The 24,204-nt window shown below is 38.0% G+C and overlaps 2 protein-coding genes across 5 annotated transcripts in view; one reads left to right on the top strand and one right to left on the bottom strand.

Moving 5' to 3' along the window:
- Window positions 1-1,581: 1,581 nt before the first annotated feature.
- On the top strand, window positions 1,582-22,497 carry st3gal8 (ST3 beta-galactoside alpha-2,3-sialyltransferase 8). 3 transcript variants are annotated; one of them, XM_067504311.1, is made up of 9 exons: window positions 1,583-1,689; window positions 14,144-14,513; window positions 15,162-15,249; window positions 15,336-15,474; window positions 16,328-16,521; window positions 16,609-16,788; window positions 17,604-17,649; window positions 18,220-18,339; window positions 18,906-22,497. In XM_067504311.1, exons 2-9 carry the CDS (start codon window positions 14,363-14,365, stop codon window positions 19,116-19,118), a joined length of 1,131 nt encoding a protein of 376 aa, XP_067360412.1. In that variant the 5' UTR covers window positions 1,583-1,689; window positions 14,144-14,362; the 3' UTR covers window positions 19,119-22,497. The 3 variants fall into 3 exon arrangements, with proteins under 3 accessions (XP_067360414.1, XP_067360412.1, XP_067360413.1); XM_067504312.1 differs by lacking the exon at window positions 1,583-1,689 and adding an exon at window positions 11,424-11,442; XM_067504313.1 differs by lacking the exon at window positions 15,162-15,249 and having other exon boundaries at window positions 1,582-1,689; window positions 15,368-15,474.
- The window catches only part of unm_sa1614 (un-named sa1614), a 20,476-nt gene continuing 17,502 nt past the window's right edge, over window positions 21,231-24,204 (bottom strand). For both annotated transcript variants that reach the window (XM_067504308.1, XM_067504310.1), the window contains exon 28: window positions 21,231-23,810. In XM_067504308.1, the coding sequence (XP_067360409.1) occupies window positions 23,736-23,810 (75 nt within the window). In that variant the 3' untranslated portion in view covers window positions 21,231-23,735. The remainder of the gene's footprint in view (window positions 23,811-24,204) is intronic.

The following is a 24,204-nucleotide window of genomic DNA, read 5'->3' as shown; positions in this document are numbered from 1 at the left end:
TTTCTTTTACTGTATGTGGATTTTACCTCACTACAGTTGAGAGGAAATGTTGTACTTTGACAAGTTTAGTTAGTTTTATATAGTACATACAATACACACAATATAGTACTTACTTATAGTACTCAAATAAAGTTTGATAATGCTACTTTAGTTTTCTTTTATACCTGAATATTATAGGCTATATCAATCTAATTAGATTTTACAATACGATCCAAGATTCCTGGATTTAAAAAGTGTTTTTTTTTTTTTTAATTTATTGCAAAAATGCAACAATCTGCCACAAGTTAGTAACATTTCAGTAGAGAAATATCTTGGTAGAAGATTACAAACACACAAACATCAGTGTCTTATGATGAGTCCTGTTGACAGAGAAGAGCCTAACTCATTAATTACAAAACAAATAACGTAAAAACACAAGACACAAACTAAAACTGATTTAAAAGAAAAAGAAATGAGAAACACCTGATTAAGAACTCTTCTTACCACATTTCTTACTGTGTATCAATAATTAAGTGTCCTTATCACTTCTCACAGTGATCAGATTAAATGAAGAGTAGAAAACACTGAGCGAGACTAAACCCACAGAGCATTGGCAAAGATGGTCAACAAATACTGATTTGATTTAGTGTTTACCTTGAACTGCACTTTATTTTACGTAGTAGCTACAAGGTTTGCATAGTACTTGTTCAGATATCTACATAAATATTTTTTGAACTCTTTCAGTCATTTGTCTTTAAATATTCCAGTCTTTATCTGACCAGCTGTCAGATAAAGACTTTAAGAACCCAAATGTCACAGCATGAGATCATTTTCTGGCTCTTCATTGAAATATAACGTAATTGTACTTCTCAGTATGTCTCCGTCAAGCACACTCAAATGCACTCAAACATTTCCAATTTACCTTGGATCCTTAAGTTACGCAGAATCCAGCAGGAGAAACAGGCAGAATGGACCTGTTGTTATGGAGCATATAACAAAAATTATCCCCTTTGCTGTTATTTGTTTTCCAAAGGTGGAGTTTCTTTCTCGTGGGATGCTTCTTGTCTTACTTTATGACTACTGAAACAAACTAACATCTGGATTTACAATTACAACTTTTTATTGCTATTTGGAGGTAAATGATTATGTTTGTAGTATTTTCTAACAGACTACATAAAGTTGTGTTTTTGGCATTATGCTTAGACTGAACAAATAATATTAAATATAGGTTATTATTTCCTAGAAACATGCTTTTAAATTTAAATGTAACATCCTTTTAAACGTTTCCCCTGATGTGCCTCCATCTTTGAACATGTGCCTTACTCGGGCCCCTCCAACTGAAAACTTTTAGACACAACCCTCTCTGAAAAAATGTAAAAATATCAATCAATTACTAGCTGCCAAAAGGCTAAGGCTAAAATATTTTATATTTTTGAAAAAATGCAATATTTTTCATATTTCATCATTTAGATTTTTTAGCAGATTGACAGTTTTGTTAATGCATTTTGGAGTTCTATGAGCTCTTCTTTGGTTTTGGAGAGACACACACACACACCAGAGATTTGGCTACAGGTTAAGGATAAAAAAACGCAGTTAAAAATATCCCCACCCTCCCGGTGGGCGGGGTCTCTTTTCTCCATCACGCTCTTCACAGCTGCTTCTACACAAAGAGAAGAAGAAAATCCATCCGCGCTGCTGCTGCAACTTCACGTGAGTCTTCACTTTGCTGTGTTTGAACGCACTCTTTACGCACAGCCGATTTACCGGTTGTTTAACGGTTGTTTAGCGGTTGTTTAGGTGCGTGTCTGGGCGCCGGAACGGCTTCATGCCTACCTGTGGGTTTTTTTTAGGTGGCTTATCAGTGGGGGAACTTCGGCTGGCAAGTTCGGAAAGTTTCCACCAAACTTCATGCAGTTTTTTTTTTCGGTTTTTGTCGCCAAGTTGTTTCGATCACAGTCGATGTCGCGCGTTTTATTAGTCGTTGTCTTGAGTGTGCGTGTAGAAACTTGAGGGAGCAGATATAAACGACATAACGGAAGGGCTGCGGGGGGGGGCGAGGTTGAGGCGAAGAAACCATCAGACATTACATCTCTAGCTAACAGCTACTTTCTCGAAAACTCCTTACGGCATTTGTGGCTGTATAGGACTTGCGTTACTTGTCCGTTTGACGCCCACACAGCACAAATCTGTTACTTGGATTTCAATGGTGTGTTTCTGCTTCACAGTTTGCTCCGATTCTCGTGACCTCATCACATTTTTACAGGATGCGTTAGCTGGTAGCCTGCGTTTTTCAGCCCACTCTTTACCGTTATAACCTCGGCAGCTGGTGGATTGTATTTCCATTTTGTTGGACGTGTACAACATCAGATGTTTGGTATTAATTATACCATTTCTATATTGTGTTAAATATAGTTGCCATGCTTTGGATTACACGCGAACTACCATCACTGTAGCGTGGCAGTTCATTAGGTTCACCTGGGGAAAATGTAGACTAATGCCATTTAGATTTACAAGAACTAATAATATTAATAATGATTATTATTATTATCCTTATTGGTTAAAATGGTTAGTTTTTTTCTAAATAAGTAGGATCATCCTTCTGTCTATGAGATGCCAAAAGCTTTAATAGTGATTATTAAAATAACTCTCATGTCAACAGAAGGTCTTTAACTGCCTTGTTTTATTAGTTCATCTGTCCAAAATTCAAGGGTAACAGATTTAGTTTGAGGGAGGAAAAAAAACATCAACGTGTAGAAAGGGCAAATGTTTGCTTGAAGATTCACTTAGTCTAACTGATCTTAAAAAAATAAAATAAAAGCCAATTCTGCTTTTTTTGTTTGTTTGTTTGTTTTAAATTGTTTTGGAGCTGTTTGTTTAACTGAATTACCTTTTTTTTCCCCCATTTTTACTATTATCCACAACAACCTTAAAATATACTAAACACAAAAAGTCTTAGCCATTGTAAAAGCAATATACTGTATAGTGGAAAATGTTGCTAAAACATAAATATTGAATAAACACAAAACTCTTATTTATCAAAAAAAAAAAAAAACCTCACGTAGGCCACACAGTCGTCTGCAGAGGAACACAACCACCCTATATTAGTCACCCTATGTCTGTTTTTTACAGACCTAATCATATGCTGCTGTATGATTATCTCTCATGCAATCCTGTAATAGTCCTTTACTAGCAGCCTGAAATTATCTTATTGAGGGTCTGCTTAGTTATATTTTGTCCTGTTCTAACTTACTTTTTATACTCGGCTGCTCTGAGTTAACTTTTCCCTAGTCAGTCAGTTTTTGTTACCAGCCCATTTTCAATGTTCACCGTATTGTATTGTATCCTCTGTTTCTAGCGACATATATATATTGATACTTTTCCATGTGCTTTAAAAATGACTGACAAGCTGACATGAAAAAGAAAAACACATTTTTAGGCCACAGTATGCATAATGGTTTTTTTTTTTTTTTAAATATGGAAGAATGTAATGTAGTAATCATTAATGTAGAGGTGATCTTACTCGAATCTGACGCTCCCGGCACCTTCAGCACATACTTCACTCCGGAGATCGTTGTTGGACATACACACAACTTTAAGCCCAGTAATCTCAATAATACAGTAAACTACAAAGGCAAACTATCAAAGCCATATGATGTCACTAATGACACAAACACACAATCCCTAAAACAATTAAATTACCCGCAGACGCATGTACTTTATATAAAACAAATAACTAAACTGTGGACCCAAGTTGGCTCAAACAATAAATAATACAAGTAGTATGAGGTTCTTCTAGTTGTTTTCTAAAATCGTCAAACGTTGCTTGGATTTAAAAAAAACAAATTGAACCAACTGCAGATTATGTTTTACATAATTTTTAAACAATTAATCATAAAATAATTAACTGTACCCCTTAACTAGAATTGTGCCTCTCGTGAATAATGAATTAAGACTTTTTAGATTCGTGTGCATTTGTGATACTCACGTATTATGTCTCTGTGCATCTTAGTGTTTATATAGCAGCTGTAACTGCAGTTTGAGCCTGTGCGTTTATGATATTATCGTTGATGTGACAACTGAAGTGGGATACGAAAACACATTACACATAGTAATTGGAGGCCCACTGGTTCTGTGGTCTGCGAGTCTGTCCTTTTCTGGATTTGAACAGATGTAATTATAGAAGCCTGATTCTAAATCTGAACTTCAGAAACTGATTGTTACAGTCCCGACTGTGTGTCTCCAGTCAGTTTTAGTCATAAAGGTCAGAGTCAGATTCCTTAGAGGTTTTTAATATCATATGACACATTTATCCTTAGACTCTCAATTAATAAGAGAAAAGAATAAGTCTCCAAACAAGTTTACCAAGAAAGAATGAAAAGGGCAACAGAGGAAGAGAAAATACTGAAGTAAGACTACTGGACCGCAAGCACAAAAAGGAGGGGAACAAGCACAATGGCATGAAAAAGTTTTTGCAAGCTTTTGAAGTTTTTAGGCTTTCTTCAGTAAATCACCATCAAACATAGCAAAGCCCACTGTGCAGACGCTAAAAACACAGTCGTCGTTATCCTTCCTGTCTTTTATTTATAACACCCTATTCACATTGCCACTTCAGTGCTGGGATGATGTTTTCATGTGGATATACAGGGGCCTCTTCCTACATACTACTAGGATGTACTGCATGTTCACAATTGATCTGTAGTTACATCAGCCCACAAAAGGAATTCTCATCGAGTTGTGGAGTGTCGAGGTGCTTTTTGGCAACTTGGCTGGAGACCCGTTTCTAGAAAGTGATTGACTTTTGAAATTCTTTATTAAAATAACTCTGGCACCTCCTCATTATAGAAATGCACCATTAAGAAAATTGAAAAACCCAAATAACCACCAACTGAATCATCTGTTTTTAGACAGTTGAAATAACTGGAAACTCATATAATATCCAAACTCAGTGTGAACACTCTGTGGTTAGCCTTTTGCAAAATTCTGTAAACTCATTTGGGCAACCGTCGCTCACATCAACATAGGCTTCCTACGCTTAGATAACATGACTTTTTTGTGTTTTTATAGGTCAGTATAGTTTTAACCCACACCTCTTACCTTACCGTTGACTCCAGTTAGCTTTCATGTCATTACTCATTACCCTACACACAATCACATAATGTTGCTAAAACTTGTTTGAGTGACATATTCATTATACCCATGACAAATAACTAGTTAAAGCACATTGTGTTTGTTCATAATTTTAAGTTCAATCCCTGCTCTGGCTACATGTCGAAGTGTCTTTGGGCAAGACACTGAATCCCAAGTTGCTCCCGGTGGGTCAGGTGAGCAAGCGACCATTTTACCATTGCGAGAGGAAGTTGTGTGTGAGCAATGTTACTCTCCCAGACTGTTGCCAAAGTCACTTTTTGAAATGACTTCACTATGTGTGTACACTTAGTTTTGTAACTGTTTTATTTGTTGTGACATTTTATCAATTTGCCACAACTTCAATGGGCCGTCTAAGGGTAAGACTTGGATTCTAGGATTACCGTTAGACTTGTGTGTGTGTGTGTGTGTGTGTGTGTGTGTGTGTGTGTGTGTGTAACATTTTCCACTGTTGGTCTTCAGCCTTTCAAAGCTGCACTTGAAGATTTAGCTCCTTGACAGATTTTCCATACTGCATTTGGTCTGTGAAACACAGAAATAACAATGTCCTGATTCTGCTGTTTTCATGGAAACTAGAACATTCATTGGAACAAAGTATTCATCTGATTTGTTTCGGCTATTATTCAGCAGTCTGAAACGGACAGGAGACGGGAAACAAGGAAGAAGTGAGGTGAAGCCGGATACTGTTAAGACATGGCTTGCATTGTAACCATTTGGTTATAATGGTGCTCCCCTTTTCACAGTCTTTGTTCAGGGCAGGATTATTGCATCAGTTTGCATATATAGCATCTATTAAAGATAGAATATGGGCTTGAGGATCATTGTTTAATTGCTTTTGGACAGCAGGTAGTAATTTGGTGATGTCTGTTTGGTGTCTTTGTAAAAGCCAGTATTTTTTTTTGGATAGGTATCAAGGTGTGTGTTTGGTGGACAAGCCTCTCTACCTTTCAGACCATTCACTCAGTGTTTCTCGTTGCAGACTGGCCCATGTTGTAGGACAATGTTGTGTGTATGAACTTCAGCAAAGCTGTGGTACAACACTATAATATCTCTGATTAGCTTCATATTCTGACACAGGAAATAAAACCCCGCTACATGTACGCAGCTGTACAAAGGGGCTACTAATAAGGACGAGATCAGCTGCTTATTTGTTATCTCAACCAGTAATGTGTTATGGTCCTAAAATAATTTGAAGTCTTTTTCCACCCCTAACAAGACACGTCTGCCTACTATCATAGCAGCCTTTGAGAGTCTCCCTGTGTTTCAAGTTGAAGGGTCAACTGAACTGCAGTTTCACTGCTTGTTGCTGGAATTTTAGTTGGTTAGTGCTAAAAAATCAAATGTTACTATGCTCATGCTAAAAACTGGTCTGTGTTATTTGTTTTGTTGCAATCTTGGCTAAAGCAGAACACAAACATATAGGAAGTTAATTCCTTTAAATACCACTGCACAAGTTTACAACGGACACTGGTTTCACATCCACCTCACATGATAATAGTCATTGTAGTTCCTGGTCAGATGCTTTTGTTTTTCTCTGTGTTTTGGGAGCTTCATGTCTTTCTTTAAACCTCTTTTTGTTTAATCTCACTTTGTCTTTTCAACATTTTGTGGTCTAACAAACGTGTTTGGGTGTCACGTCCTATTTATTTTTTTTTTTTGACATGACTACTGTTTCACATTGTTTGCACAATTCCTCAAACCTCCCTTAGAGTTTCATTTAACTATTTTGTGTCTATGGAGATTAGAGCAGCTGCAATGTACAAGTTATGGCACATTACAGTTTTTTGACAGTTGTTGTTTTGTGTAACAAGGTTAAAAGTTTATCTGTAAAAAGGTTAATCCTGTATGTACAACTAATGAAAACAGTCCCATGCACCCATTGTGCAATTACCTTTCAATCTTTGTCATGCACTTGTTTTGAAAAGCTAATTCAAACCCGTTAGCCACATGCATGGCAGTGCAATCAGATACTAAAGTGCGTGTAAACACAGACTGAGAGATACAGACGGTGCAGAGTTAATAGCTATCAGCTGACTGGCAGTGTCTGTTATTTTAGGGTTTGCAGGGTGGGGGTGGTGGGTTTGCCAAAGTAAGGTCTGTCATTTTGAACTCTCATAAATCCGCATACATCCTACAACTGCACTCCTCCATTGTCTCACTGTGAGTTAATTGCACATTGGGCAAATCTCTGTTTGAATATGTTCCCAGAGGTCACATTTCCTGTGCTGAGAAAGAAACCATCCAGCAGCACTCCTTCCTGTGTACCACCGTGACCTTTGACTTCTGCATTGATACTGCAATAGAAAACAGCTGCTCCGGTCATGGAGAACATAAACAAGCTGGAAAATGTCAGTTATTGAGAATATTGTTGGTATTGTTTACACAGGGGAAGATTAGGCACCCATCCCCTCTTGGTACTTAAGGATTTTTAGTGTTTTTGGCCTGCAAAACACTTCTGCAAGATTTAAAAGCAGTGTATGGGCGTGATCACACCTTTGTTGTTGTATTTAGATGCACGACTCAGATGTGCTGTAAACAAAACCCTCTGACAGCTCTGACAATGTGTTTATATGTGTGAAATGCAACTCTGTAGTTTCTGTGTTAAAGAGGCTTAGGTGGCTCACTTGGTAAAGTGGCCACCTAGCAACCTTAGGGTCCGCAATTCGCTCCCCAACTCTCCCTGGCCACAAGTTGAAGTATCCATGGGCAAAACACTAAACCCCGAAACTGCCCGACCACAGCTGTGTGTGTGTGTGTGGTGTGCATGCAAGAAAAGCTTTGGAAACAACTACACACTTTTGTATTTCTATTATCCTTTTGTTGGTTTTATTCAATTAAATTGTAAACAGACAAAAAAAAAACCAACAATTTTTTTGAGCACATCTATAAAAAGGGACACCGTGGCAGTCAACCGAACAAAACATCAACGCTTATTCTCTTCCTTTAAATTTGGGACAGAGCAGCGTACTTAATGCACATAACCAAGATTTTGTACTAGGCATCCTGCAGGCTAAAATATGGATAATCTTGGAAAGTCTCCCACTAACATTTGTGTTCTCACACTCGCTGCCTCCGGATGAAGTCAGGAAAATTTCAGGAGTCCAGTGCATGTGTGAAAGTCTTTCAATGTCTCCTGAAGAGCATGATTTCTGCCATTTTAATAGGTAACCAGTTTTGTAAGACAACTTAATAAATATTTGTATAAGAAAGATTGCAGACAGGAAAACCAACATGTTGCATTCTCATATTAAAAAGTATTTCATCGTAAGTCAAACTAAAACTGAAACTAACAACTAGCTACAACATTAAATCGGTCATATCCCACAGGTGATGATTTGATGTAGTTTAGACCCTCTACCACCCTTAATTTACTGTTTTAGTGAATTACAGGATACATATGTAGTTTTACAGTAAATAAGTGATTACAGCATTCTCTGATTATTCAGGCAACCTGGTTTCTTGTGTGCAACCAGCTGCATGTTCATTGACGGCCTCCACAGTTGTCAGTTTAAATGTGTCACTAAGTGTTTAGTAATTTTCCGCACTTGGTTTCAACATTTCCTCAAGAGACCTGTTTTCTCTAACAACATTTTAATTCTGTAATAAATCATAAACTCTTATCAGGCGTACTTGATACTGGTAATCACCACTGTGTGGTAATCCGCGTGGTGGAGGAGCGTGTGTCACCCGTAAGAAATTGTGCACAGCTCTCTGCTGAGGAAGTCGATAGCTGTTTTTCTGCCACCAAATGCAAACGCAACAGGCACTGCTGGAATAGAATCGATACGCTAACGTTTGCACAGCCCACTGGACTTTTGATCTTTAGCTGCTTCATTTATGCAAATTTCAACTGTTTTGCTAAAGTTACACGAGCGTTCCACTAATCTTTGACAGTAATGTCACCTTTCTCTTTGTACTTATTATTTTTTAACAAAAGAATTACACATTTTTAGCAAAAATATGATATAATGTGTACAAGACAGCTACATTTTGACAAGTTTGCACCATTGAAGTCTCCAATAACATGGTAAATGTTAATGTTAATCCAGCTTCCTGTCAGGGACTTTCCCCAGCTCTTGTCCCGAGCACGTTGCATGTTCTTGCCTGGGGAGAATCCAGATAACTGCCAAATATGTGTGAATGTTTTGATATGTAAAGGAGTATCTGTTCTGACTCGTCTGGTGCTGTTTCCCAAATTGCAGTTACAACTTGTTGTAACACTCATGATTTTTACAATGGTATTTGGGTCTTTTATACCAATAAATAGCTATAATTGTTTTTTATGGTAAGTCATTTTTAGATCATTTTGTTATTCACGTTGTATTTAGACCATGAATATTTATTAGGTGCTTTACAATGACAATGATCTGGTCTTTAATGTGGCTGTCAATTTATTTGTATTTTTATCCCTCTTGACCCAGTTGAGTGAGAAATAGTTGAGGAAAATCTCAATCACAACTTAAAGAATCAGACCTTTTTCTCTTGGTATTAAAAAACACAAGAAAATAAGCAAGATAGACGTACTGTTTTGTCTTCTGGCAAAAAAAAACAAAACAGGAGTGAACATGTTTTATCAATGAGCTATTATGTACCTGCCAAAATGAAGGCTGTTTCTGCTCTGAGGAGGAAAGATGCAGACGTTTAACCATTAATAACCAACCAATTTTATTGCAATATCTCTGTGAAGATTCTCAGTCATCCAGGTGGCTTTATGTGCAAGTTGGGGGGTTTTCAGCTGGGGCTTCCTTTTAGTCAAAGTGTTTCCATACGTGTAGCTTCTTTAGTCTGAAGGCTGTGACACACCAAACCAACATAAAAGAACTGGTGCTGACAAAAAAATAAATAAAAAACACAGCTCCATCAGCTTGCTTTGCCTTTATCTGGGCTGATAATTGGCTCCTGAACTCATGACAAAAATAAGAGTGAACATGCCTGTAGCGTGGCATGTTCATGTTCTGTGCTTGCATGAGGGAAGAGAGAAAAGAAATCTGTGACCTTTGACTATGCAAACTTTAAACAAAGCAGTGTTAATCTACCATTCACACCACTCCTGCTCTTCACAGATTGCTCATAACTACTACTAATTGAGGCTTGAGGCAATGGATGCTCTCCATCAGCCGGACAAGGCTGACAGTCGGCTTGGTGTGTTTGATCACTGAGGAAAGTTAGGAGTCACGTGATTTTACCTCCAGGGTGTTTCACTTCTAACCTGACCTAAACCCCTTATGCACAAGGGCTGCATTTACATGCACAATTTCTATAACTGTAATTTGTGTGACTGTATAGTGACAGAAAACACTAGTGTGTGTGTGTGTGTGTGTGTGTGTGTGTGTGTGTGTGTGTGTGTTTGTGTATGGTATCAGAGTCACAGCGCAGGTGGAGAGAAAGGAAAGACCCATGCAGCTAATCCACAACCGTCTGAGTTTTTTAAAGATCCACTCGGGAAAGTGACTTATTAAGTGTTTGTGTTAGTTAAAGTTTATGTTGGAGTTTAGATAGACTTTGTATTTACAATGAGGCAGCATTGCCCTGTTAAAAATCTCTACTTTCATTCAGCCTTTGACTCAGCTGCATGTTCCAGTTGACATTATCTGGGCTTTATATTTAAAGTCCCTCAGAACAGTGTTGCTTTTGTAGTCGAGTAATAGAAGTTTTTTTCTTTTTTTATACGCGCTACTCTGATGTGCTATAAACAAAACGCTGTCTTCCATAATGTCGGGCCTCCTCTACAATCCGACTGCGCAGTTAAATCAAGCAAGTTTCTCCTGTGAGGACACTTCCCGGTCGTGCAGTCTCCTACTGTGTGGTACATGAGTGAAACCCAACTCCGGACAGCGTCCAAGGCTGATTTCTCCTGATACTGTCCTGACGTTATGTAAAACAGGCTCTACATAGGCTCTGTAGGTGGACAGTAGGTCACCAGTAGTATAAAAAGAGGGGGAGTTCTTAGAATACCACAATAATAGAGGGTGAGCACCTGCACCTCTAAATGAAGGGTTTACCACTTGAAAGATAGAAGCTGTTTAGATGATTTGAGACAAGAACCTTAATTATTTTTCTGAAATACTTATATGATCATTCCCAAACTCGTATCCTTTGTCCCTCAAATGAAGGTACGCTGTTGATTCTGGTCCTAAGGTGCTGCTCCCCCTGTTCTGGGGCATCCTCCTGTGTGGAGGTTGGATCCTCGATGTACACCTCTGAACACACTTCCCCACATTGAACAGCATACTCTGCGTTGCTCCTCTTGTGTTCAGGAATCCAGTCTTTTGGGTGAATGTCTCTCTGTCCCAAGGCAGCTCTGTAAGGACCTATTAGGTTTGTTTATTTGTCCCAACACTATTCATTGTCAATCTGTTGGATCTTGAAACATGTATAAATGTTTATCAAGAGATTAAACATTTACATCAAGTCATTTGGCAAATGCTTTTATCCAGAACAACTTCAGATACCAAGGAAGCAAATGCTTAGCCCAAAAAAATTATTGAAAGTACAAATGGATGACTATTTACTTGAGTCTCTACTCAAGTTTTTGATTACTTGAAATCAGCACAGGTGGAGAGAAAGGAAAGAAATGAGACGTTTTCAATAGTTGATAAAAACATAATTTACCATTGTTCCCATTTTCAACAGTTTTTGGTTATCATAGTAGTTCTCCCATAATCTCTAAAACCTTTTGGGTAATAATTTCTACAAAAGATTTTAAAACATCCTATAATATGGATAACTTTTTGAACATATTCAAAACACACAGAAAAACTGTATACGAGTACTGTGTACGACTAAAGAAAGTCCTGCCCATCAAGAATGTACATGGTGAGTGTTGACTACTAAATGAATAAACCCAAATAGACACAAAACATGAGAAAAGGACGTCAACAACCAAAAAGAGACAAACCTACAACCACGAAGCATAAAATGACAACAAACAGTTACTTTAAAAATGTACCAACAACAACTTTATGACCTCATTTATAGTGGTTTTGGTAGTAGACCTTTTACCTGTTTGTGCCAAGGGGGTCCATTTTCTCCTAATCAGTGATTGCAGTTCTTGACTAAACGTAGTTTGTTACTCTCCATGCGATGCAGGTTTAAAGCAGCTTTAAGGCAGCTAGCAGAAGGAAAATACTATTAACTGTGTGTGTGTGTTTGTGTGTGTGTGTTGAACCAGTTACAACAAGCTGCTAAAGCTATTAGTTGCACAACAGCATAGTGTAGAAACACACACATTCAAGTCAGCTGATTTGGGCAACACACACAGAAAGGGGAGAAAGAGAGGCAGAGAGTGAGAGAGAGACACAGAGAGACATAGAAGTGGACAGGAGGAGAGCAAAAGCTGAAATAGGAGAAGCTAAACTAAACCCAGATCTGATTGGTATTCAGAGACCCAGTCTATCTGCAGGGACACATTTCTGCAGGAAAGGAAAAAAGGGAAAATATGTTGGAAGGAAGAGAATGATTCCATTTGCAACCATAAATCTCTCACTCCCTCTTCCTGTATTTTAAAGTAGAAGGCTTTATTCTGTTGTTGTAGATGATGTCACTCTTCGCTTTAAAGCCCAGTTTTTACTGTGTCGTAAGTTATTCTTCTGACTCAGTTTCCTAAGAGGTGCTGTCATCCACCTGATTGTTTTGCAAATGGGTTTGGTAATTATGGGTAATAAATGTGTTACAAATGGTGATCAAAAGTATGATAATTTATGGGAAATGTGTTTTTGTTGCGTATGAAAAATGTGTGTTTATATTGTCACATACAATTAGTGTGTTTAAAGATTGCTATGGAAAATCAGTAATTAGTAATTGCTTGACAAAAATTAGTTAATTTGTTATGTTTGGAGGGGGTTGTTTCTTATTCCTGTTTTATATTCTCAGTAATTAGCACTTGGTTTTTAAATGTTCTCATGAATAGTTAATTTTATTTATGTATTTATTTTTTTTGTGCTTTCAGCTTATCCTGTGAGTTCAGGGTCACCATAGGTATTCAATAAACACCCATGTGCTGTATCCTTACATTTTATTAATTTTGTATGGATAGTTTGTGGGATTTACAGAGAATGTTAAGTTAGCGTACTTCGTGTTTTCGACATTTTGTTAGATGCATTGTTTTGGATAATTAGGTTGGCCTCACTTTTTATTATTTATTTATTTATTTAGCTGAGATGAGGTTATTTATAGTAAGTGTGCTCTGGATCACAGTTCCTGTGCAGAATGTAACTGTTGACTGGTTGGTGCAGCTTTAAGTCTTTATCTTTGACTGCACTGAGTGGAACCCAGAACCACATGGAAACATTTGATTTAGCGAAAACTTTAAATATGTACAGAAAATAATTAAGAGGTCTTTCATGCTGTAATTATTCCTCCTGTTAATAAGTAAATTCCTTTCTGAAAGTGATAAGGACGTAATCCACGGTTTTTCTCTGCAAAAAAGTAACCAAAAACGTGTTTACTTTTGAAACGTTGGCACTCTGCAGTCTTCTTTGTGAAAAATACTCCGTTGGCCTGTTGTGGAAGGACAGGAATGAGAAGAGGAAAAAAATGTTGCGTTTGTGTGAGAAGAAGTTGTTTGAATGCGGAATCTTCCCTAAGTTTGTAGGGCTGTGTGTAGCTGTACCAACATTAACCTAAACCTCAATCCCAACGAGACCTTCCTGCCCCTACCACCTTACTATGCTTTTTGCATGGGCATGTTAAATGGATAGTTGGTGCTTAAATAATGGGGAAACGAGAGGAATTGGGATTAAACCTTTGTCATCCATTACTTACAGAGGAAACATCTTTAGCAGGGACGTCTTAAAGGCCTTAACAGGATGAATCATCAGAGCAGGCACATTTCTTTTGACGGTTCATGTGGGCATCTGACAATTGTTTACAACAGACTGGGAAAATTGTGAACCATTCTTTTAACGATTCAGAGTTAAATTAGTGGTGAAAGTATGAATATTGTCGTGCAAAGCAAAATCTCCTTTTTACTTGGTTTGTTTGTCAACATGCTTAATTTGTGTATTTCTCTTTGACCCAGATGCAACCACACATCCTGTCTCCACCAGTTTCAGAGTAACGTTGATCATAGAACTCAGATTTCATGGAGATGAACATGAGTGGAGAGGAAACACATAACAGCAAAATCTCCAGATGACAGCAGATCATACTGATTAACTATGCTGACATAGCAGGCTGATCGGCTCATCAACAGTACGTCCCTCCTCTTCATCCTGTCAACCCCATTGTCCATCCAGTCATGTTTTTGAGAAGGAAGCTGTGGGTTGCCGTGGTGGTCGCCGCCTTCCTCTTCCTCATACTCCTCAGTCAGATCATCCAGGAGAGGTGCTTCCTGCTAATATATTTAGTCCCATCCAACAAAGGGGTCAGTCCCACCAGGAAAGAGACAGGTGAGGAGTTGATGACTTTGTTACCACCACTATCATCACTGGAGTTTATTGTCCATCCACTTATCTATTGCCTATATGTCCTATAGTGGGTAGCTTAGACCAATCCGTGCTGACTTTTGGTGAGAGGCAAGGTGCACCCATAACATGTTGTCAGTCTATTGAGTGTAAAGTCCCAGAAACAAGAAGTTTTGTCAAAATTCAGGAAGGAAACGCCCCAAAATAACTTTGTGACCGTGCAACAAAAGTGTGAAAATCTTTTTGCTGCTGTAAACAGAATAGCAGTTGTGTTTCATAGAGATGCTGCCAACATTAAAAGCAATAGTGTTTAGTACTAGTATTACTAGAGGTGCCGCTATAAGAAGTTGGGATAGGCTCCAAAGGTTCAGTGTGCCTCCACAGATACACACTGAACCCCCCCGGATATCATTCCCCACCATCTCGTAGTCAGTTCCTTTGCTCCAGTTCCTATCCCTCTTGTAGTCCAAAGGCAAAGATCAAAGCCATCAGTACACTTATAGGAATATTTCTTAATCTACTTAAGCTTACAATCCACAACATAAACAACAGAAAAAGTGAACCTGGTTCTCATACAGTGGTGTCAGAGAAACTACTATGATGAAGTAATTTTTTTTGCGTGTGTGTTGACAGTGGTTGAGCCCACAGTGCCTCATGCCAAGCCTCCCCCTCCCAGCACTATAGAGACTAAGAAGCCTTTAGAAGACTCCAAGTATCTAAGGTAACAAACAGTAGGTCACGGGCTCCTGGTATCCCATCGTGTCTGGCTCTGTGTCTAACTGACTGCTTCTTCTTGTCCTCTTTCAGGTCTTGTGGTTGTTCTAAATCCTGTATTTCAGACCCGGGGGGTTCTGACTGGTTTGGCAAACACTACGACCCCAAACAGCAGCCCATCCTTCAAGACAACATGAAAACCTTTGACCAAGTCACCCTCAAATGGTGGCTGGTAAGGCCAAATAACACTCCCGTACATTGTCTCTGCAACTGTAAATGTTAGGAGCTAACCGAATTAGTACAGAAAGGAACGAGGATTCTGTTCTCGGAAATAATTAGTGCAAGTTGGTGTGTGCTTGTGCGAACATGATACCTATAAAAGAAAAGTTTTACTTCAAACTACTTCACTTCAGTTAATTAAAAACGACCTTCAACCTGCAAATCAACAGTTTGTTACAAAACAACTCTGTAAATATACCAGAGTTTAAAAGAAAATCTATGTTTTCAGAAAAACGCGTATTACTGTATGTCTTAAGTTTGTCACTTTAAATGCTGTCAGCAGTCTGTACAAGAAGACAAACATCTGAGTCTGTTTCCTGCATTTATAGATTAAATCCTGCTGCAGGAACCATTAGTAGATTAAAAGAGGGCGTGTAGGGTAGAAATGCTGCTAACATCATCAATCTGACTCACAGTATGCAGCATATTCTCTCTCCATGAGTCAAAAATATCATCCAGAGCTGTTGGCTGCTGTATTTGCACCAAAAATAATGGCTGCATGTAGCCATTATTTTTCTGCATTATTTTCTATGAATGAATTATCTGAAGCGTATTAATGTAATTTTGCAATTAACTATTTAGTCTAAAATATGTCAAAGAATAATACAATAAAAAAAAAAGTCTCTTAAGTCCAAACAGTCCAAAAAGCTTTAATATGTTGTGAATGGTGACAAAGAAAACTAGTAATTATTTACATTTGAACAGTTATTTATTTATTTTTTTTTTATGGTAAAATAAAAGAGAAAATCTGTTACCATAAAATGTTCTGTTGCTTGACAAATGTGATATATTCCACCCATGCACAGGGTCTTCAGCAGTCTGGGAATGACAAAAGTTTAAACAAAGTGATGTCAAAGATGTTTCAAGTGATTTCCCCTCCAACTGGGAACTTCGGGCCCGCCCCCTCTCGTTGCCGGAGGTGCGCAGTAGTCGGTAACTCTGGCAACCTGTGGAAATCTGGATACGGCAAAAGAATAGACACCTACGACTATGTGATCCGGTACGTACGTACGCGCGCACACAAACGCACACAAACACACATGCTTAACCCTACTCCTCATCTTCTTTACCTCCCTGTCATCTTTAGGATGAACAAAGCAGTGACTCAAGGATTTGAGAAGGACGTTGGGTACCGGACGACGCATCACTTCCTGTATCCAGAGAGTGCAGTAGATGTTAAACAGGGAGTTAGCCTCGTCCTGTTGCCATTCAAACTCAAAGACCTGGAGTGGATTACCAGCGCACTTTCCACCGGCGAGGTCAACATGTATGAAACGGATACAAATACACTCAAAATATAATTATAGTCAAATGCACTAAACACTGTGCAAACTAAATATTTACTTCAGAATATATGGCCACACTTATTCACTTTTTCAACACTATCTTAAGTTAATAAAATTGCCATTTTTGCTCATCAATGTACACACAATTGTCTGTATGGATAAAGCAAGAGTAGTAAATACAAATGTAATAAAATTAAAACCTAAAATTGCTCATTTACATAAGCAGTTGGACTCCTATAACTTAAATCATGTTTGGCAGCAATTACAACATATTCAGAATGTGGCAATACATATTAACATTCTGCGGATATGCGAAATGTACATAAATATATGATATGGTGGTATGCTACGATGTACGAAGATTTACAGAAATTGTTTGTGTTTTTATATGCAATAAAGTAGCAAAATATATTTTATATATATCATGCATAAAAATAATTCTATACCAAAAAATACTGCAAAAGCTGAAACGTATACATCTATAATACGTGAATGTATATCTTGCAGCTGTAGGTACTTAAAACCTCTAACCTATACGTTAGCAAAGTACATAAAGATTAGATCTGAAAACTTGAGTGTGTTTACTTACAGTGTGTATTTGTGGTCGTATACAATATTAATATATAAGCTTAGTTAATTATGTGCATGAATATTTTCATAGGTATAAATGTAAAAGTTTGTCACATAATGTACATAAATACAAATGGAAACAAAATACTGTGTGTTCTAATATATCATAAAATATTGTTAATTATGACGATTTGTTCTTTGTGTTTGTGTGTTTGTGTGTCTTCAGGACCTACATGAAGGTTAAAGAAAGAGTGAAGGCTGATAAAGACAAGGTAAAATAAATGCTTACACTTTTTAGATGGTGAACGGCTGCTTATATAGCACTTTTATCCAAAGTTCTTTACAGTGTCGCTTCTCATACTCTGACACACACACACACACACACACACAATAATGGCAAAGTGCCCACCTGACCCACCCCACTTGGGCTTAAGTGTTTTGCCCAAGGACACTTCGACACATAGCCAGGAGGGACCGGGAATTGAACCACTGACCCTGTGGTTCATGAACGGCTACCTTACCAACTGAGCCGCAGCAGCCCCTGCTTTTTTTTTCTGCTGTGGTCTCCCATGTTTTGTTTTTATGTGAATACTTTATTTTGTTGATAATTTTAGTGTAGTTTTAATTTTTTTAACTGTATATTTACATTTACTTATTTGTAATCTAACATTTTTTTTTTATTTTGAATTTATGTTTCTGTTTAGTTATGCTTCACCTGTACTTTTTTTAAACTGCATTTGCATGTACTATATTGCATGGGTTTGAAAAACATGAAATGGGAAAACCGTAAAAAGCAAATGAAAATCAACACATTTTTATGCAAACTCTATATGTGTGTGCAGGTTCTGGTGGTGAACCCGGAGTTCTTCAAGTATGTTCATGATAATTGGACCGAACATAACGGTCGCTATCCGTCCACCGGCATGCTGGCCATCATCTTCGCTCTGCACATCTGTGACCAGGTAAGTAGGAGCAGGCAGAGTCTGGGTCTTTGAATCTCAGCTTTATTTTTTATATATAATGAGGTAACGCAGCTGAGAGAAAAGGCTGCAGCCCTATTGCTGGGTTCAAGGAAAGGATTCAGAAATGTGCACAACGAAATACACTTTCTTCCTCTTCCACCCTGCATGTTCCTCTCAGTGACACACATGTAGTTTTTCTGGTTTGTTAGACACAGTGTAAAAGCAAACCAACCAACTACCTTTGACCTAGAAAGATTAGGAAGCTCCAGGTTTTGTGATGGTCGTTATTGAAAACTCTCGTCCATATGGAGATTTGTGATGTTGTGTGTTGATCTCATGCAGCATGAGTCACCATAGGTACAAGTGAATTACTTTTCTGATCCCTTATAACTTCCTTTATTATCCCACTTCATTTTACAAGCTCCAGGCAGAAAGAGATCTTCTGAATTCAAACCTCACTTTCAAATGTAACAATATAGGATATGTTTTGTGAGCAGATACCAGGTCCTGTTGTGTGTTAAAGGTTTGTACAAAATGCCACAGCATCACTCTCTGTCTGTGTTCAGGTTTCAGTATTTGGTTTTGGTGCAGACCAGCAAGGGAATTGGCATCACTACTGGGAAAAGAATCTCTATGCTGGTGCTTTCAGGAAGACTGGCGTCCACAACGCTGAGGTGGAGCATAACATCATTCGCCGGCTCGACAAAGAACACAAGATCACACTGCACCCGGGATACAACCAGATGACCTACCAACCTGCAGATGTCCCTACAGACTGATTTACAGACAAAGATCTGACCGACAGACCCCAAAGACTGATTGACAGATCTGCTGACTAATAGACTGATTTGCTGATGCACCCAAAGACCTATTGACTGACCCTGACATAAAGACCTAGAGACCTACTCAAACCAAATCTCAACCTGCTGTGGATCATATATAGCTGTCAGTTTTGGCTTGTCTTTGGAAGATTTATGTCAGTGGGCAGGAGTTGCATTTTTATTGTTTACCTGTGGATGGAGCCTTGATGGGGTGAGAGACATGCTTGTAAGTTCTAGCACAACTTGAACTATAGTTTTTGGGGGGGGGGATTCTCCACTGTTCAGACTGTCCTATACTGCAAGGATTGACCACACAAGTCTTTTTTTTTTTTAATTTAGACTTTATTTACAGAGCTTTTTTTAATTGGATTTAATGGACATTGGGAATAACCTCTTTTTTTTCTCTTTTTTTTTTTTATCTAAGCACTTTTCCCTGATTGACGACATCTTCTCTTTTCAATTATGTTAAAATACTTTACCTTTTTATATCATTTATGATCCTGAAATATATTTTAACCACATCTTAACGCAAACTGTCCTCCTTGAGAATACTGCCAACTTTAAACTGGTAACAGGAAAATTGTAAAAGTTTTTTATCATGTTTAGATATTTTTGGAGGCCCATGTGTAATTGTGTCTCAAACAAATGAAGGCTGTGCATGAGTTTAACAGTACAATATTTATTGCAAGATTCTGCTGCGATAGAACTTATCCAAGTCCCAGTTTGATTAATAGTGACAAAAACAAGAAGGCCGTTCACAACTTTAGCAGGACAAAAGGAAAAAAGAAATACAATCATTAACATTGCCATTTAGTGCCATCCATGAATGAGTCATCTGAATGTTTGTAGCTTTGTTTAGACTCAGGAATTGCAGGACTTTTTCCACACAGTCTGTTTCAATTAATTCGTCCATTCATCAATTTTGTTTTTATTTTATAGTTACACATTGACAAAAATCCCGTTTTCTTTTAAAAAGGGCATCAACACGTATTTTAGAATTGTCGGTGTTTTGGTTGTAGAAACTGTTAAATAATCCAACAAGCACTTTAAAGCATAATGAGGCCTTTATAAATGACTATGAATGGGGAATTATCAGCTGAAGGCTGTGTGTTTTAGCTTGGCTGTAGTATATATATAGTTGCATGATCTCTTCAAATCCATCTGAGCTATCAGAAGCTGCGTTTTAGTCTGAATAAACGGGCTGCGGTTTTTTACAGTTTTCATCCACTGCTTAGATGCAACACTTTTTGTCTTCCGGGAAGACTGATTGCTGGGAAATGTAGCCACTTTAGGGGTTGATCTGTGCCTTAATGTGCCATAAATCTGAACACAAACTGCAAATCTCAGCCCTCAGTTGGAGGGCTCTCCAATTTATTACAAAAAGTTTGCTTTTAGTATAAATCTATGGAAGTACACTGCATTAACAAAACTTAAAAAAAACTCTTGATGAGCAGAGCATAAAAGTAACTGTTAATTACAAATTCAGCACATAGTTTTAAAACTGTTAATGTAAAAATAGGATGAGGAGAAAAAAAACAGAACTTCCTACACAGAGTGTAACAGTCAAATCATGGCAACATTATACTTACTGTTGTAAAAGTTTGTATCTGTTTAGACAAGGCACAGGCACAATGCCACGGAAAACCAAACTCACCTCTTCAGTTTGACAAAGTTCTGGCTGACCATGTCAGTACACATGGGCATTTTTATGATGCCTTGTAATTTTTAGTCAAACTGGAATGCAAATGAAAATGCTGGACTGTCATTACTTTTTCTCCCCTCTGGGAGAAAATCCTGTAGGATCCTGGAGAATTGCACATTCCTCCACGGATGCCATGTTAGTGTGGATCCACAGAGCATCCAGCACTTAACTTTTTCTACATTTTGTTCTTACAGGCTTATTTAAAAATGCTATTTCTTGCTTTTCCTCAAAGTTCTACAAACGACACCCCATAATGACCACGTAAAAAAAGTTTGTTTGAAATCTTTGCAAATTTATTACAAATAAAAATGAAAACAATCGTGTTTTAGTTGAGCGTATTCATACAGGACTTCTGTTTGGTGCAAATATGCACCTTATACAGCTTCAACAATAGTTTTTTTTTTTTTCTTTAATAATAATGGTGCTCTCAAAGGTTCATGTACCAAAAATGAACCTAACCCTAATTTTTGTGTACATTACACCCCCAAATGTGCACTGGCGTCCTGCTCCAGTCTCACCTCTTGGCTCCGTGCACATGAATGGGGATAGAATAATTCTACAGCTCTTCACACTATTGAAATGATTTTGGACTGAATTAATCAAATTATAGTAATAGTGTCAACTTGCATGGATGGAGTCTATTCACAATGATTCTTTGGAAGATTTTTCTGAAGTTTTTCAATTGATGAATGTTGAAGGACCATGATTTGGTCATTACGGCAAAACTGCTTCAGTGCTGTACTCCACCAAATTCACTCTAAATGGTAGACTTTTTATTATTCTAAGGAAAGTTCTGCAGCGTGCTTCCATATTAATCCTACATTGTAATTAACAGTTGTAGGATTGAAATTTGGAAAATGACTTCCATCAGGGGCAAAGGAAAATGTAGATTAAATCAAATCAGCTGTTTGTGAGCTGTGCATTTAGAGCAGAGCCCTACAAGTGACAAAACAAGATAATAGTTTCATGTATAATCAGTTATCAGCTCTAATTTAGCTTGTGTTAGATCTGTGACTGTTTCATGAAAACATCAGTTTAACTTAACAACCTGCTGATGATCACTTTTGTCATTTATTCATTCGTTGATGTCAAACAGACTGGAGACATTTCAGCAAAAAACACAGAAACAGACACCACTTTGAAACAAATATAAATATCAAACAGATTAAAAGTTGGGGTTTGGTTTCCCCCCCCCTCCTCTAAGAAGGGGTCTGGAGGAAGGATTAAAAGAATCAGTCCCCACATGAGAGAAATTCATCTCCAACCCCATGACAATAATTTAGCTCAGTTTCTCATTTTAACAAGATGTTTTGTTTTGTGCCACTTTTCTACTTTATACCAGAGTATTCTATTTTTACAAGAAACATTTCTTGTTGAACTGAGATTTGTTGGCATCTGCAAAGGGGTGTATGTTAAAATGTGTTAATATAAAAGTCTGCAGATAAACTAATATGTAGTAATAAAAATGTTCTACCATCAAAATACTTTAAAAACAAAGCTCTTTAACAAGAAACTGAGCATATTTCTTTGTGTAATGGTGGAGAAAATACACTGTGGCACTTGGTCGTATTATGTTTCCGTTATATGAATAAATAAATAGTTTGGCTGTGATCCCCATCCAGCGCTTGCAAAGTTCACATTTGTTCTGTTTATGTTGATCTTGCTCATTCAGCTAATAAATACAATGCTGTGTTTATTGAGGACATAATTCTAAAGTGTGTTGTCATTAGATTTATCACGCTACCAGATTTCATGCTGTAATGTCAGGCTCGTATACTGTTAATAGGATTTATCTCCTGCATTAGAAACGTGGCTTCAATTTGTCTTTTGGGGTCGGGTGCAGGTAAAAAAAAATAAATTTAATAACAGAAGCTTAATGTAGCCCAGCAGTTAAAATCACTGAGAAGTCGTAATATCTTGTGACATCATAGGCAGCTAAAAGCATCAGCTGTGTCTGATTTCAGGCCTCGCCTCCTCCGAAGTCCATGATTACGGACGGATTTTACCTGAATTTAGAACAAATGACTGCTTTGCTCTTTAGGGGACATAAGCATCATATATTAAGGGTTTGGTAACAGGCCTAAATTCTCCATTCAGTTCTGGCCTGAACCAGCCACATTGACAATTAAGGATTTGCCAACCTGAGATATGACAGGATTTGTAAAGTTAGTCAGGATTTACTGCTGTAATAAGTCATTACATTCTTCCTATCTTACGTCAAGATAATACGTTTCCGTAATGCAGCCCTGATCTCTCAGTCCAGTTGCTGGACCTGGTAAATCCTCATCTGAACATATGGAGGATGAGCAGATTCAGGAATCCAGGAAGAGACAGGCCTTCATAGGCCCAGTCTCTCCTAGGAGGTGAAGCCTAAAATGGGGCAGAAACTGCTCCAATGGTGGCGTCGCCAAAGGCGAAAACTCATTACACTGAAATAAATAACTGAGAGCAAGTCTAGTGGATAGTTGTATCTTAAAGTGACCTGCTATTATCTGTGCACATACCAAAAATATATTATATTTTAAATAAATAAAAGTATTAACATTTGTGCTGATCAGTCTGCCATCTCCATAGCAACTTTATCATGCAACACAATTCTTTGTCCAGGTCCACCAGAAAGTAACTACGGTAACCGAAAGCTTAAGTTGCTACAACAAGAGTAAGCGTGGATGGACAGTGTGAACTCACACAAAGCTGCAGCTGGTCAGGACCAGACCACTGTCCTGCTCCATCCAAGATCAGGTGTAGCTGCTGCTGCACAGTACTAATCTGTTCTGGTTCCAGTTTGTTTCCCCTGAGCTCCAGGCTCTGATGTGGTCTGGAGCTTTGCTGGTCCAGCATCTTGTTGGGATGTGGTCTGGTCCAGGTTCAGGTCAGTCTGAGAGTAACTGGACAAAGGAGGACGGAAACAGACCCCTCTGGTCTGGTTCATCCTCTATGTAACCATGCTGAGTAGAAACAAAGACACATCGATTTGCATTTATAGGCACAGTAAATATTTAGTGAACATTTTACTCCTTTTACTTATTGGCATCTGATTAATAAAACTTGATTGACAGAAGTTGAACAGTAAATATACCATAGTACGTTTGGCTTTTCATTTTGAGCCAGCTGTTCTATTTGCCAGCAGTTGTGATTTTCCTTTGTCACGGTGTTGGCAGAAGAGGTGCCATTATTAGCAGACTGCTACACTGCTCAGTAAATATATTTCACTTGCTCACTTTTTAGCTTTCGTGACATTGTTGAATAGAATAACATCCATTACCTCTGTTGCCCACTGTCACACTGTAAGAGCTCTGATTGGGCAGGACAACCAATCAGAGTGCAGGATATGAATACGCA

Source organism: Channa argus, chromosome 5 (assembly GCF_033026475.1).
Source record: "Channa argus isolate prfri chromosome 5, Channa argus male v1.0, whole genome shotgun sequence".
Classification (NCBI taxonomy): Eukaryota; Metazoa; Chordata; class Actinopteri; order Anabantiformes; family Channidae; genus Channa; species Channa argus.
This window is presented reverse-complemented; position numbering and strand designations above follow the sequence as displayed.